Here is a 16,055-nt window from a genome sequence, read left to right on the forward strand (position 1 = left end):
GAACATTTTCACCATATAAGACTACAAGCCAGAAAGATAGTTATTCTGGAGAAATACTTCTGGAAGTTAGTGAACATTTTTTTATTTCAAGAATAAAGAAGTCTTATAAGTATCCAAACCTGTACTGTACTATACAATAGCCACTAGCCATATGTGGTTATATATATATGACCAGTGATTACACTATTAGCACAAATCCAGAACATTTTCACCATCGCTGAAAGTTCTGTTGGAAACTACTGGTCTAAACATAGAAAAAGATTTTTATATCAGAGTATCAAAACTCAGGGTGGCACACAGAATTCTTTTCTGAAATAGTAACTGCAAGAAGACAACTAACTGCAGGAAGATAAAAGTTTGTGACCTATGTTTTCTGTACTTGGCCAGTTGTTATTCATGGTGAAAGGTTATATAAAATTATTCTTAGATATAAACTAACAAAGATGTGAAAATTCAAAGTTAAATACAGCCAGTAGAATCTAGAGCAGTGTTTCTCAGCCTGTTTTTTCCCTCATGATTGCTCCCCTTTAGAGCCTAAAAAGACATTTACCTCACATCCTCTTCCCTTTTTTGTGACTTTACAACCACGGAGATATTGTTCATCTGTGGATGTGCTATGGCATTTTGCTGTGCCACAGCCCATTGCCATAGCTAAGATTTCCTTGCCTCTCACTAGGAACCACGTTTTGCCCCATTGGCCACAAGAATGCATACTCAAGAGGTGTATACTTTAGAGCTTAAAGGTTAGGTTGGAGTGATCTCCAAACCCCAAAATAGTTTCCTATTAAGAAACAAATATTTTAATATATCACATTGATCAGATGCACGCATCCCCCTGTCATATTACCCTGAAGCATGTGAAACAGGCATTTGGTAAGATTAAATACAAATTGCCAATAAAATGACTTAGAAGAATAAAAATTGAGGGATACTTCCTTAACGAACATATAAACACCCATTCAAACCAATAATCACCAAAATTCTTAATGGTAAAACACTGTAGTATATAGCATTAGGCCTACAAGCATAGACATTCTCATTGAAGTCAAGAGCAAGACAAAGCTGCCCACATGACCAGTATTACTTAACATGAGCTGCAAGTGCCCAAATATTTAATCAAAGATAAAAGAAAAGAACCAAGGCATGCTTACTATAAAGGAGAAGAGAACTTCATTATTATTTTTAGATCATATAATTATGTACCTCCAAATCTCAAGAGAATTGCTGGGAAAAATTAGAATTAATACTTTATTAATTGGCCAGATATAAAATTAATATTCCAAAAACATTAGAGTTGTTTAGCAGTAATCAGCTAGAAAACATAATGGGAAAAGAGATCCCATTTGCAATAATAAATATCATAGAGATGTCTATAAAAAATCTTAGCAAAAATTTTTAAAATACATGGAATTTGTGAGAGAGGAAAAAAAACAAGCAAAAAGAGGAAATCTTGACATGAAAATTTTAGAAAAATTGAGAGATTTAAAGCATACATTCTCAAAGGAGTGGTGGAGCAGTGTGTCCAATGGGGAGAAAAAAATCTGAATCAACAGATATACTGTATGTCTGCAGTATTACTTTATGGGGAAGGTTGGCAATAAGGATAAAAGCATCTAATAGGGCTTTAAAGGGAGCAATATTGAAAACAATTTTGAGAAACACCAATTTAAAATAGAAAGCTATAATAGAGATATGTATGTTTTTTCTATGTGAATAACTGGAAATTACATAGATATTGACTCTCAGAATTATGCTACAGATTTAATGGAATTCCAATTCAAAAATGAATGGGTTTAAAAATTGGCAAGTGATTCTAAAATTCATCTGAGGGAATAAAATAATGAGATTATTATGATAATGTTGGGAAAAAGAGGTCTAAATGCTATTACTATTTACCTAACTCTAAAAACTGCAGTAATTAGGAGTGTGTTACCTTTGGCATCAGTATACACATTCAGATCAACTGAGACAGTCCCAAATAAATAAGAATTTACTTCATGATAATGGTGGCATTACAAATTCGTGGGGAAAAGATTTATTATTTAATAAGTGGTTCTGGGATAATCAATCAGCTGTTTGACTAAAATCATTAAGTTAAAGCTCTTCCTTATATCAAACCCAATTATATTGTAGACAGATTAAAAAATTGAAACAATTAAAACAAAAGAATGAAAGTATTATATGCCTGAAAGAAAATTTATGTGGATATTTTTCTGATTTAGTGGTAGAGAGGGCTTTTAGAAAAAAAAAAAATAGTGAAAAGAGATAAAATAAAGTTATACATTTGACCAAATAAAAAACAAAAATACCTACACCAAAGAATTTTCATAAACAAAAATGAAATGAAAACAACAAATTCTCAAGGGCATTTGGAATAGTTTTTATATGTGATAAAGAGTTGATATCCTTGGTGAATAAAGTTCTCCTACACATCAGTAAGTTTATAATATGAGAATGCAATTAAATAATGGATAGTCAGCATAACAAGCAGTTCTTCAAGGCAGATGAACACTAAGCTACTGAAAAACATGTTAATGCACAATGAATTCGAGAAATGCAGCTAAAAATTCAAATGGAATTTTTTTCTTCTCTGAATTGGCAATGACTAACCAAAAGATGTTTGGTGTCTGGCAGTGTTGGGGATAAATGTCACTTGCACACACCGCTGGGCACAGCGTAGATTGGTACAGTCTCACAGGAGAGCAGAGTTGGCTTTTAAAATATCTGTCTCTTTTAACTCAATTCTGCTTCCAGATTTTTGTTCAAAGTAATACCTCAGAATATGTACAATATTGATGTATAAGAATGTTTATTGGAATAATAATTATAATAATGAAAAATTAGAAACAAATTGTGTTTAGCAATAGGAAAATAATTAATCATAGTATATCTATATTATGAAATATTAAGCTGCAATGAAAGGGCCTATTTTGGAAGGCTGATTGCGCAAGCCAAAATTCCCATTGCAACAATAATTACAAACAGTAGACAATAAAATCCAGTTTAAAAAATTTTGTATGTGTACAGAGATGAAAAGGAACAAGATACATAAAGTTACTAACCGTGGTTATCTCTGTGTGGTAGTTTTTAGGACAATTTTTCTTGTCCTTTGTGCTTTCCTATAATTTAAAAAGTTTATTCAATAGCCATTCGTGAATATAGATTGGCTAAAAATCAATTAATGTTATATTTAAAAATACATTGCTTTGTAGGATCCCAGCTTCAACTGATATGCAATGTGACTGGCCAGTACAGTGACTTAGTCTACTGGAAGTGGAATGGGTCAGTAATTCACGATGATCCATTGCTGGTGAAAGACTACCAACAGTACGTATGCTGAGAGCTAGCCATGCACTAGAGAAGTTTTGGTGTTAATTTGCATGCCATCTAATAGCAAGGGTTAGTTGGCAGTTGATTGATTCTTATCCCTTTGCTGCCCATATTGAGTTATGCTAAGGCAAACAGACTTTATAAGACTTTGTACACTTAAGGTAAAAATACGTGTCATTGTGTGCAAATTCAGGACTACTTGGAAAACTTTCTTTTAAATTCAGTTATATATGTTGCAACATTGTAATGAAACAATTTTCCTGAATTATCCTTTATGTTATCCCATTTTTTAAGTTATCTAAAAAGGACTCATTACATGGGGAAGAGAATCATGAACTCCACTGCTCAAGTCTCTAATGGCTCCCTATTACCTCTCTAGGAGACATACTCCTGCCTTCTTAGCATCACCTTTAAACCCTTTGTCATTAGCCCAGTCCACTTTCGTGTCATATATTCTTCTCTGTGCTTGGTGGGGACCAGGTGCATATGTCCACATTTTTCTTCTTGGAAGCTGGTAATTTTACTTTGATTTCTCTGCTACTGAGTCTTTTACTGGCAGTGGACTTAGGGCTATCACATCTCAGGTCAGTGCTGCTAACAGCCTGATTGTTATACCTGTGCTTAGGGCTGGTGATTATTTCTGCTGCAATTTATGCGACAAAGAGATAAACCATGCACATGTATCTTATTTGTAGTTGATGCAATTTACTTAAATAACTTTGCTCTCCCATTTTTGAACAGAGTGGAAAATCCTTCATCCAAAAAAAAGAATACCATCCTCACAATGCTTAACATTTCAGAAGTGAAAAGTAAATTTTACCTGTATCCATTTACCTGTATAGCCAAGAATACATATGGTATAAATGCAGCATACATCCAATTAATACATCCAGGTAAACAACAAAACTATTTATTGGAAATGTAATTGTGTTTTACCATGGTAAGAACCCATGACCATGTGGTTTACAGTGTTATTTTCTCAGACCAGAACTTTCTAGGATTCCTTAAAACTTAGGTCACTTCTCTTTCATGTTCACTCTCAGTCGACTATTTCTTCTGGGGAGCTTTTCTGTCTTGCCTACCCTTAACCTGGCTCTCTGCTCAGTCAGACGAGGTTAGAGCCACTGTTAGGTACTTACACAGCACTATATGACCTGTCACAGTATTTATCCCACTTAATTTTCTTTACTCGACTGTAAATTCTGTGATGGTGCAGACCATTTATCTTACTAACTATTCTATTTCCCGAGCAACTTAAGTCTGGTCACCACAGGTACCTAATGAATATTTTTAGGTGAATGACTACATAATAGATGCACTGGGGAAGCCTAAATATCCACTTTTCAGAGACGATGTCAGAAGTTATAGATTTTCATGAGTTGTATAATCAAACATGGTATGGAAAGTATTTGTGACACATTTTAAAAGTATTTGTAGTTGAATTAAAATAGTGTATTTATGAATGTGTATGTGGAAGAAAATCCAAAAGGACTTACAGCTCAACTATTAGAATTAGTAAATGAACTTAGTAAGATCACTAATCTATATATATGTAATATTTCTATGTATGTCTATAAATGCCAATAACTAACAAAAGTTAAATTTAAAAGATAACATTTATAATAACAAACAAAATTTAAATTTAAAAGATAACATTTATAATAACATCAAAAATTATCAAAGGAATAAATCTAGTAAGAGCTGTTCAATAAATCTAGCAAGAGCTGTCCAAGACCTCTGTAATACAAACTAAAAATAAAATGAGATAAATTGGAGACCTATATAATGTTCATAGATTGAAAGATACAATATTATAAAGATGTCAGTTCTCCCCAAGTGAATTTACAGATTCAAAACAATTGCAATCAAAATCTCAGCACTGTTGGTAAAAGTGTGGGTGTGTGTGTAGGTTTATTGTTGTGGGCAGATTTATTCTAAAAGTCATATGGAAATATTAAGGGCCAAGAATAATCAAGATGTTCTTGAATAAAAACAAATCTGGAGGATTTATAGTACAGATACCGTAATCTTGTATGAAGCTACAGTGGTGAAGACTGTAAATGTAAACTACCTACTGAGCCAATTGGATATCGGCATGAAAAAGGGTCTATCTTGATTCTTACTTTATACCCAAATCAGTTGCAGATGGATCAAAGACCTAAATTAAAATAGTAAAATAAGAGAGCTTTTGGATTCTCCTTCTCGATTGCCAACATGGCCCGTGACATTTAGAAGTCACTTTCTTCTTCTTTCTTCTTTTTGTTTCTTCTCCACTCCTCCCTCTTACCTCCCTTCACTTCACTCCTCTGCCCCTTCCCCACTGTAACCATTGACTGACTAATTAGCAGCAAAGCTAGGAGAACTGTGGAAGTGTGAACGGTTCTGTGTGGCATCCCTAATCTGCTCTTTCTTTGCCTCAGTCGTCACCTTTCCCCAGTGGACTCTTCTACCTCCAAGAACTTTTCTAGGCTTTGACTTACTTTGGCTCATTTTACTGTGGGGTGCTCTACCCTGTGGTCTTTGATATCTTTCTATGTGATCTTATATTATACTACTTAAGTGGAAATTTAATACAATGCACCTTAGTTTACATAGTATCGATTCAAGATGGCTTTGTACACTAGTAGCCATTATGAAGTGATAATGAATGGGTTAATACTGGCTGGGATTTGAGACTGCAGGCCAATCCCAAATATGGGTTCTCTGGAATGATAATGTTTAATTTGCTATGTTCAGATTTTTAATTCTTTTGGTTCTAATCATTTTTTCTCTTTTCTGCTATAGTCCCCAATTTCCAGAAGCATGTGATTGGTGTATTTGTCATGTTAACAGTAGTCATTATGAGCTCTGTTTTCATCTATAAAATCTTCAAGGTTGACATAGTACTTTGGTACAGGAATTCTTGCTATGATTTTCTCTCCCCAAAAGGTACAGTTTATATTCTATGCAATATTTTCTTGTTGAAAAGAGGAGATAGTTAAGGGATATAGAAGATAACTAAAGGTTTTTACTTAAATTGTAAAATGAAATGTGAATACACAAGAATAATAGTTGTTCTTATGTATAATTATAGTTTCATAACGGAATAGACTGAAAATGATCATTTTCTAACCCACTGCTTTAGTGTTAATAACGGTGGGATAAACAAGTATTTTGAGCATCTGTTTGTAAAATCAGTCTCTCAGAAGCCATTGCTGAAGACATGCTCTGCTGGGTAAGGCACAGATCACCCAAGATTTGCCTTCAAATGAAAGAAAAGGCTCGATTTTCATGCATCAGGGAAGCACTCTCTCTTTTGTTTAAATCTTGCAAAAAAACCTACTATTACATTAATATACAAAAGGAAGAATGGTAGAGTGCAGGGCTGAGACATCTGGGGAAGAAGCGAAGAACAGGGAAATAAAGATAGTTCCCATACAGAGAGGTAAAGAACTCTGTATGTGAGGTGGCCATCAGATAATATAGAAACAACTTTGTAGTAAAACACAATAAATAGAAACTCATAAGAGTTGAGCACTTAAAAAAGGCATTATACTTTTGGTATTACTACTTCATTCATACCATCACACACAAAAAATCAGTAATTCATTTTGAAATGTATGTTTGCAACATTGTCTTAACCAAATTTCTTATTTTTCCTTTTGGTTTTAAATACATTACATTTTTTCTTTAGCTTCAGATGGAAAGACCTATGATGCATACATTCTATATCCAAAGACCCTTGGGGAAGGGTCCACCTCTAACTCAGATATTTTTGTGTATAAAGTCTTGCCTGAGGTCTTAGAAAACCAGTGTGGATATAAGCTGTTCATTTATGGAAGGGATGACTACGTTGGGGAAGGTATGAATGTAATAGGAAAAAGTAAAAATCTTGTTTTAAATCTTGGGTTGATTAAGTTGGGCTTTGTCTTTCTAGAAGACTGTGGCATAGGTACACATATTTGGCAATTTTAAGAACCTCTTCAGCGGTGCATAATGATGATTTTCACATTATTTAATGCAAAGTATTTACTTTTCTCATATTTTGTGAGAACAACAATTAACTAAGCTTTACTTCATTTTGGAAAACTTAACTACTTAGATTCAATAATTACTTTACAACTGATATAATAAAATAAGAGTGGCAGAGGTCAAATGGTTTAACAAGAAGTTTTTAAAATTTTGAAAGTCCTAAATGAAATATTCAGTGTTTGTGGGTCAGTTTTTGTTGTTGTTGTTGTTGTTGTTTTTGTTTTGACCTGGTCTATAAAATGGGAAACTCCTTTAAAGTAGGGCAAAAAAAAAAAAAGAGCGTTAGAAGATACAGACAGTGATGGAGTGGGAGGAGTCTTCTGGGCTTTTGGTTCTGGAAAGAATGATTATAAATTGAAATTTTACTTACTGTGCCATATTTTGTGCTTTTCAGACTTTGTTGAGGTCACTAATGAAAACATAAAGAAAAGCAGAAGACTGATTATCATTTTGGTCCGAGAAACATCGGGATTTGGCTGGCTGGGGGATTCATCTGAAGAGCAGATAGTGATGTACAACGCTCTCATTCAGGCTGGAATCAAAGTTGTCCTGTTGGAGCTGGAGAAAATCCAAGACTATGAGAAAATGCCAGAATCCATTAAATTCATTAAGCGGAAACATGGGGCCATACGCTGGTCTGGGGACTTTACAGAGGAGAGGTTACAGTCTGCAAAGACAAGGTTCTGGAAAAATGTCAGGTACCACATGCCAGTTCAGCAGCGGCCACCTTCATCCAAGCACCAGTTGCTGTTTGCGGCCCCTAGGCCAGATGCTAAGGAGAAGCTGCAGAGAGAGGTGCACCTACCTCTTGGGTAGCAGGGAGAAGCTGGATTCAGGAGTTCCTTGGGTGACTCCGCTCTCATGGCATCGCAGGCTGGGCTCCACTGACTTGTACAGTTATAAAATGCACCTGTATCTTCCCTTATCCCGGCAGTCACCTGGAATCGGATTGTTAAGGGAGCAAGATGTGGCGACAATAGCAGGCTGGGGCAATGCAGAGTGGAGGGCTTTGGGAAGGCCTTTAAAAGGGCAACAAAGGCCCTCTGTGTATGTTTGAACTGTGGAGAAAAGGCACTGGGATAGCAAATGAGAGGAAGAAACTTGCAGGAAATGCATATCGTCTAGACACAGTTTTATGAGGTCATTCGCAGCTCAGAGGTGGGGTTGTGGCCTGGTCTGGGGATTGCAGGGTCACTGGCCCTCGAATGGCCAGTGAAGTCTCAAGATGACTTGCTTCTCAGGGGAAGGCAGAAGTTTCCTTGGAGAACCTTCCACTTGCCTTTTCCATAGGCACGGACAGCCAGCAGTCAGTTGCCAAAGACTGAATTTCATTTTACAGACCTTTAAAACTGCCATTTCCTTGAACAAAGGGATTCTCCAGGAGTTGAAATAACCTTCACTTTCTGCTGGAGAGAGAATTTTAAGAGAAAGCGGGGAAGAGGCTCAAGCCGCTCTTATCTGGTCCCCACCAGAAGGACCATCCTATTTCACCTTATTCTTCTGCATTCCACTTGACTCATTACTTCTTTGGAAGGACAACATCCAAGTCACTTCCTCCTTCAGCTCTGTCACGCACACAGCCCACAGATTAATCATCCTCCACAAAACGCTACAACCATCTCATCACCTCTTGCCAAAGCACCTCTGAGGGACTCTCCTGCTTAAGGAGGTAAAGCTCAAGTTCTCCCACTAGCATTTCACTGCCATTGTCAAACCCCCAACCCATCCACACAGCCGTCCCCGCTCTGTCCTGCAGTGCGAATTTCCAGATCAGCCTTGTGAATCAAAGAACTTGCCCTCAAGGCTCCTCCATCTCTGCTTCTTCTTCCTGTTTCTGCTGACCAGAATGCCTTCTCAAATTTTCTCCAGCACCAGAATTTTACTGAAATTCAAAATTTACTCCAACCGCGTTTTCCCCAAAGACACCCGAGGGACGCTGGCTGTCTCCTCTCAGTACCATAGGACTGACTGTTGGCCGTCACTGCATGACAGCCTTGTTCTGTCTCCACCTGCAGGAGAGGCTATGGTTTGTGTCTCCCTTTGTTGTCCTTAGTGCCTTCACAAGTAGTTTGCACATATGACATAGATTGTGTGGTTCTTTATTATTTAAAATGTTCACAGATTACTTTATTTAATGTTTGCAATCGTCCTGATTTAATAGAGAGTAAGCGACCTGCTGTAAAATGATTACAACTCAGCACTACGGACACTGGGGCTTGCACTTCTCATGCTGGCCTCTAGGACAGCGTTCTGGAGGTTTGATCTCAGTCCATGAATGTCCCTTTCATTCCTACCCTGGCACTTTTGTGAGAAGAAATGATAGTTTTCTAGGATGGTGGATGAGTCTGGGAATGCTTCTATTTAGAAACTGAATTGCAAACTTTTATTTTTTAAAAGATTTTTATTAAAAATAGCTAACACATCATGTTATATTAGTTTCAAGTGTATACCATAGTTATTTGACATTTATATACCTAAAGAAGTAAGTGATCACATGATTTGTCCAGCAACCATCTGACACCGTACAACTGTCACGGTGTTATTGACCGTATTCCCTATGCTGTACACCACATCCCCATGACTTGTTTGTTTTATACCTGGAATCTCTTATTCCCTTTTACCTTTTTCTCGCCTTTTTTGATTTTTCTGTCAGATAGGGGTGGGGTGGGGTGGGTGGTAGGTGAAAAAGGTGAAGGGATTAAGAAATACAAATTGGTAGTTATGAAAGTCATTGGGATGTAAAGTATAGCATAGGGAATATAGTCAATAATATGTATTGTAATAACTATGAATAGTGCCACATGGGTCCTAGATTAATAGGTCCTAGACTTCGTAAATTATATAAATGTCTCACCACTATGCTATACACTAATATAAAATAATACTGAATGCCAATCAAATTCCAGACTTTTCGCTGTCGAAATTTTAAAAATTATGTCTAGATTTTATGAAAAATTCTCTGCTTTCATATATTGCCCTAAAGGTGAATGTTTCCTAGTAAATTAAAAAAATGAGAGCAAATTGCATTTTTTTGGTATTGGAAAATATTTTGAAAAACTCGATAGTACTCTTCAGTATAATTGGAGAAAAACTGGAAAACAGCAAAGCTGTGTTTGTGCCATTTACTGAACAGTACATGCAGTTTTAAAAGTTGTGGGAACATGGGCAGGCCTTCTGTTTTTTGTATTTTTAATATTTAATATTATGAGTGAACACCAACTTTTATTTGCACTTTTTTTTTCCCCCAAAGTAGTCAGAACGGGACAGAAACAGAATTTAATGCCTGGACTCTTCCCTTTCCACTCGTTTCCTCTTGGATTTGATCTGCCAGCTTTTGAGTGTCAGGGCTGTTTTAGAACTGCTGTTTTAAAAAGAAAGTGCCTTATTTTCATCTGGCAGCACACACAGACTGCAGCCAGAAGTCTCTGGGGGTAGGGGGCTGTCATGTCCTCAGAAGGCCAATCAGATGCTTTAAATGTTGCTGAACATTTTCAGTCTGTCATCTGTAAAATATATTTGCATATGCAGTGCCAAGAAAGCCAATTTTGAAACAGAGTTAGGGGCAAAATTGGCCATGAAGTAAGGGGGTGGGTTAGGGAACAATCAATGGCATTGCATCTGGAATTCCAGGAGGGACAAGAATCAAGGATAGGCCTGGTTGAGGAGAGGCCCCAGTAGGAAAGTGTGATATCACAGTGTCACTTCCATCCCCAGGGGAAGGAGCTACACTCCTAGATTCCTGGGAACTTCCTTTGTTTTATTGTCACCACCGCTGCCCCTAAACCTCTTTTAAGCTCTTCCTTTTAGGACTTCCCCATTAATTAGATTTTACTGCATTTTATGATGGTAATTATTTTTTCTTGTCAGCCTGAGTGTTTAAGAAAATGTTGCATATGCACCGAAGTGTTTCATTTCCAGTTGTTAGAACTGGTTTAACAGAATTTATATTTTCATTCTCCTGACTCTCTTTATTTTATTTGCAATAAAAAAAAAAAAGAAATGACATTTTTGATAAACTATATTTGTACTGGTTCATGATGGCTTTTTTCCCTCCCATTTGTATAATTCTGCAGCAGATACCAGATATTTTTATATAGTGAAACAGCAATTCGTGTACAGCATGTATCATTGATCAATGGACTGTACTTGTTTTCCAATAAAATTGTCAAAACCTGGTATTGGGTATTCTGAAGACCTGTTTCCTCGCCCACCCTGTCCTGGGCTTCTCTGTACATGCCCAGGCCTGTAGTGGAGAGGGGACACCTGCCTAGGGAGGGCAGGGGTCATGAGCCAAACAATGAGCTGTACTCTATTTGCTTGCTTCTAAATGGATTAAACCTTGAGTCTTATTACTATTAACCCTTTCCCCGTCAAGCAAACAAGAACATCATTTTTAGAAACTTTTACATTTTACAAAAGTTGTCTTTTTATTTTCTCCTTTGACCCAGGAAATAAACATAGCTGGCAAACTTGGTGTCCAAAATAACAAGCTCGAATGTGCACAAATGCTGGTGATCAGGGACCCCTTTACACCTACTCGGTCAGTGTCTCTTTCTTCTGCCTCATAGCAATTCTAACAAGCAGGCAACTGCTCTCAGCACCTATGGAGAAGGACAGAGATGGCAGGTTAGCTCAGAGCTGGGACGGGAGTCCACTAAAAATCTTGCCTCCTCCATCTACTTGGTATGAAAACTTGGACAAACTCTTTGTGCCCCAGTTTCCTCACCCATAAAATGGATATAATACCGAATTCATAAAGTTGAGTAAGGATTTAAAAGATGAAATAGATTATGACAAGCACAGTACCTAGCATATAGCAGGTCCTCGAAATGGTAGCTTTGTTGTTAGCAATTCTATGAATTCTATGAATAGTAGAATTTGAAAATAGAATAGATAGAGAAGAAACAAAACTAGAGATGATGATGGACACCAAGGAAGCAAAGCAATCCTAAAAATAAGGACAAAGTACACGATAGCCAGATGAAGTTGTACAATGTGGGGGCCAGGAGCTCTGCTGTCACCTCAGCCCTAGGCATTTCTGTGTCACCCACAGCCAACAACTGACATTCACATTGATGCCTTGACAGGCTCAAACTTTAAAGGATGTTTAATGGTCTAAGTAAAGAAAGGGATGTGTTTAACACATTCCCGAGGGAATTTTCAATAAAAATTAAAAATGTAAGAACTTATAAAACTTTAAGAATCAGCTCTCCAGAAAACTTGCTATACAGAATTTCTCACTGGAAGGAGTCAGAGAGCTTTTAACCATATTTTAATTATTTTACCAGTTAATGTATTTTTTTTTTTTAGCAAACAATAATCTATACTAGTAGCCATTTCGGGGTCATTTATTATTATTTTTTTTTGTCATGAGGATTTTTATTCCTCTTTTTGCCAGATAACTTTTCCTCAGAGTAGCTTTTTTGTTCTTGTCTTTGGAATTATTTCTCAATGTGGTTCTAACTGGTGGAAAGAGACCTGAATGTAAATTCCTGCACAGTCACAGTTGTGAAACTTGTGCAAAGCACTTGGTTGTTTTGAATCTCCATTTTCTCATCTGTAAAATAAGACTTAATGCTTGATTCGTACAGATAAAACAAACAATTCATTTATTCAAAATGCATTATTTTCAGATTCTGGGGTTTGGGTTGTGAAGGGGGAAGAAGGCATATAATTTTGGTGTTAACATTAAATAATGGTAATATCTATGGCCATGCCACCCTGAATATGCCTGATCCCACCTGATCTCGGAAGCTGAGCAGGGTTGGGCCTGGTTAGTACTTGGATGAGAGACCATCTAGGAATACCGGGTGCTGTAGTCGTAAAAAATATATAAATTAAAAAAAATGACAATATATTTTACTTACTATGATTTTAGTGAGTCAATCTGGCTTGGTATTTTTGACACAGTAGGTTTCCCAAATATTAATTGAATGAGTTTAAGTATCATACAATTATAAAATCAAAGATTTCTTCAAGCTAAATTTGTCAGAAGAAAATCTCTTCTCCTTTGAGGCAAGAATCTTTGAATGTGGTGAGTTCAGCATACATGGAGGTCAGAGGGTGGCAAGTGGGAAAGAGAGTGATTTGGGGTTCAAAGGGGAAAAGTTGTTTCTTTTTTACTAAAAATACACAAATGAATCATAACAGCAGCAAGAATTCATAAAATAGGAAAAAAAGATTATACCTGAAAAATGTACATGAGAGGTGGGAGGGACTATTTTTGGTGTGTGTGTGTGTGTTAGATTTAGGGAGAGGAAGAGTTACAGGAAGTAGACACTATTTAAAATGAGGTAACCTTTCAAAACAAAAACATGCTTTTTTTTCAGTTTGATATTAAACATGCCTTACTCTTTTTAATGTTATTAACCAATGTTATCTCAACAAATTTAATACAATTATAGGTTTTGGGTGTGCAGTTCTTTTTTTTTTTCTGAATAGGGAAAGTTTAACTAGAGAATTATTATAACAGAAGAATATCAATCACCTAGGTAAAAACAACTCTAAAGGATACAAGGAAAGAAGGTACAGGGAGCAGCCTCTACCTCTAGGATCAAAGCCGAGCACTCAAAGGAGGAACAATCTGAGTACCCACATCCTTCCCCTATCCCTAAACCAGTGCTAAGATCCAGATCTTGTGAAGAAGGAACAGCTGTCATCAGATGGCAAGAAGTTTGCTGGGGTGCCATGCTGGTGGAACTTAACTCACTGAGAAGCTGCCCATGGGGGTGGTACAATAGAAAGCCACCCTCTGTGGTGCTGGGAAAAAACAGTCTTCCAGGAAGGTGCTGTACTTTTTGCTAGAAAGCTTCCCAAAAAGAGGTTCTGCACTGGTAGATTTTTAAAAAATGTTTAATTTTTAAAATTACAGTCAGCATACAATATTATATTAGTTTCAAGTGTTTAGCATAGTAATTAGACATTTGCATATGTTACCCTGATAAGTCTAATACTCATCTGATACTATACATAGTTATTATGATATTGCTGACTCTCCGTCTCATTCAGTCACAATCTCCCCTGGTTTTCATAGCCAGAGGCTGTGGAGACTTCTCTACCCGGCACCAGAACCCTGGGTTGAAGAGCCCAGTATGGGGCCAGGATCCTTCACTCCTCTGGGAGGACCACTGCAGTCAAGATACCCCTCTGATTTTTAACTGCCTTATGCGGGTGTGGGACCAACCTGTTTCATGTTCTGCCCCTCCTAGCAGTCTTGAAGTGGCTTCTTCTGTATGTCCTTATTTATAGCACTTCTGTTCAGCTACACTTGAGGTTATTTTCAATGATAGGTGTTCTGTAGTTTAGTTGTAATTTTGATGTGGTTGTGAGAAGAGGCAGCACAGTATTTATCTACTGTGCCATCTTGGCCGGAACTCAAATGTACAATTCTATACTACATCTTCTGTATATTGTATTGTGTTTTCACCAGCAAAATCTAGTCTCCTTCTGTCACCATATATTTGGCCCCATTTACTCTCTTCATCCTCTCCCCACCTCCGGTAACCAACTTGCTGTTGTTCATGTCTATGAGTTTTTGTTTATTTGTTTTCTTGTTCGTTTGTTGCTTTCTGTATTATATCTTACCTAAGACTGAAATCTGTCTGACTTACTTCATTTAGCAACAAACATTTTCATCTTAATATTTATTGCTCAGGTTTCTTCTAAGAAAGGCTTGGCTCATTAGAATACATAAATCCGGTATGTTCACCTTAACTCTGAAGCCCAAACATTGACACAGCAGTTACTAAACTTGCAGCAGTTAGACCAGTTAAACCTGTACTACTTGAATGTAGACTCACAGGTTGGCTAGCACTGTGCTCAACCAGTTGGAAGATTAATTCACTCAGAGGGAAAGTCAGTGAAGCTGTTTTTTCTTGGAACCTTTGACCTGGAAGTGATCCCAAGTGTCACCTAGTTCATGGTTCTCGGTCTGGGACAGGCCTCATTGATACCATCCCACAGTGTTCATTGGTTTTCCCTTAGTTAAACATATCCTGAGAATGATATTCTTCAGATTTCTTTAGTGAGAGGATACAGCATGTTTAACAGCTCTTGTGGGACTCCACTTCTGCTTTTGCCCATGTAATAATCCAACCTGGCTACCTATCTTTTCTCTTTCCTCAATCATCTTACATTGCTTATCCTGCTTACCTTGAGACACAGTCCAGCTTCTCATTTGCTTTCACAGCTGTAGATAGTGACCATCTGTCTGAACACTATTGTTAGATGATATTCCATAATCCTACCTTCCACTCTATACTGGATTGCTTCTGAATTCTTACTGGACCCCAAGTCCTCTCTCACATTCCAAAATTTAGGGGAAATATTTTTGCTCTCAAGTTTACTTTTGTATTGTTTAAAAAGTGCTAACCAGGTGTCTAACATTATAGTAGACACTGACAAAATTACAAAGTAAGGAAAAACAAATCCAGCTATAGAGAGTAGTGTGAAGAGACAGTTGTTCAGAAAACAAACTCATCTGATAGAGGCTTTTAAAATCCCTGACTAAAATATATGGACTTTACAATTTGGATTTGGTATACGAGAACTACTGGAGGTTCTTGGATTGGATAACATTAGGCATGAAGAAAAAGAGCAGACTGAAGAGACACTATTATGTATTATGTGGGAGAATCAGGAGGAAGAAGATTAGAGAAGGAGGCAGTTAGGAAGTTGGTACAGTGCCCCTTTGTGAGTTGATTGTATTAGAAACA

At 36.9% G+C, this 16,055-nt stretch overlaps 1 protein-coding gene and 1 pseudogene across 7 annotated transcripts in view; both read left to right on the plus strand.

Moving 5' to 3' along the window:
* Positions 1–10,009, plus strand: part of IL1R1 (interleukin 1 receptor type 1) — a 58,598-nt gene extending 48,589 nt beyond the window's left edge. For 6 of the 7 annotated variants that reach the window (XM_025039095.1, XM_015596292.2, XM_015596295.2 and 3 more), the window contains 5 exons: positions 3,213–3,327; positions 4,072–4,223; positions 6,115–6,258; positions 7,004–7,171; positions 7,736–10,008. In XM_025039095.1, coding sequence (XP_024894863.1) covers positions 3,213–3,327; positions 4,072–4,223; positions 6,115–6,258; positions 7,004–7,171; positions 7,736–8,157 — 1,001 coding nt within the window. In that variant the 3' untranslated portion in view covers positions 8,158–10,008. Of the gene's footprint in view, positions 1–3,212; positions 3,328–4,071; positions 4,224–6,114; positions 6,259–7,003; positions 7,172–7,735 lie in introns of all 7 variants that reach the window. The other variant, XM_025039096.1, reaches the window with a different exon arrangement.
* Positions 10,010–13,044: 3,035 nt separating this feature from the next.
* Positions 13,045–13,163, plus strand: LOC112470097 (annotated as a pseudogene).
* The last annotated feature ends 2,892 nt before the right edge of the window (positions 13,164–16,055 follow it).

This window comes from Pteropus alecto, unplaced genomic scaffold (genome assembly GCF_000325575.1).
Source record: "Pteropus alecto unplaced genomic scaffold, ASM32557v1 scaffold288, whole genome shotgun sequence".
Lineage (NCBI taxonomy): Eukaryota > Metazoa > Chordata > Mammalia > Chiroptera > Pteropodidae > Pteropus > Pteropus alecto.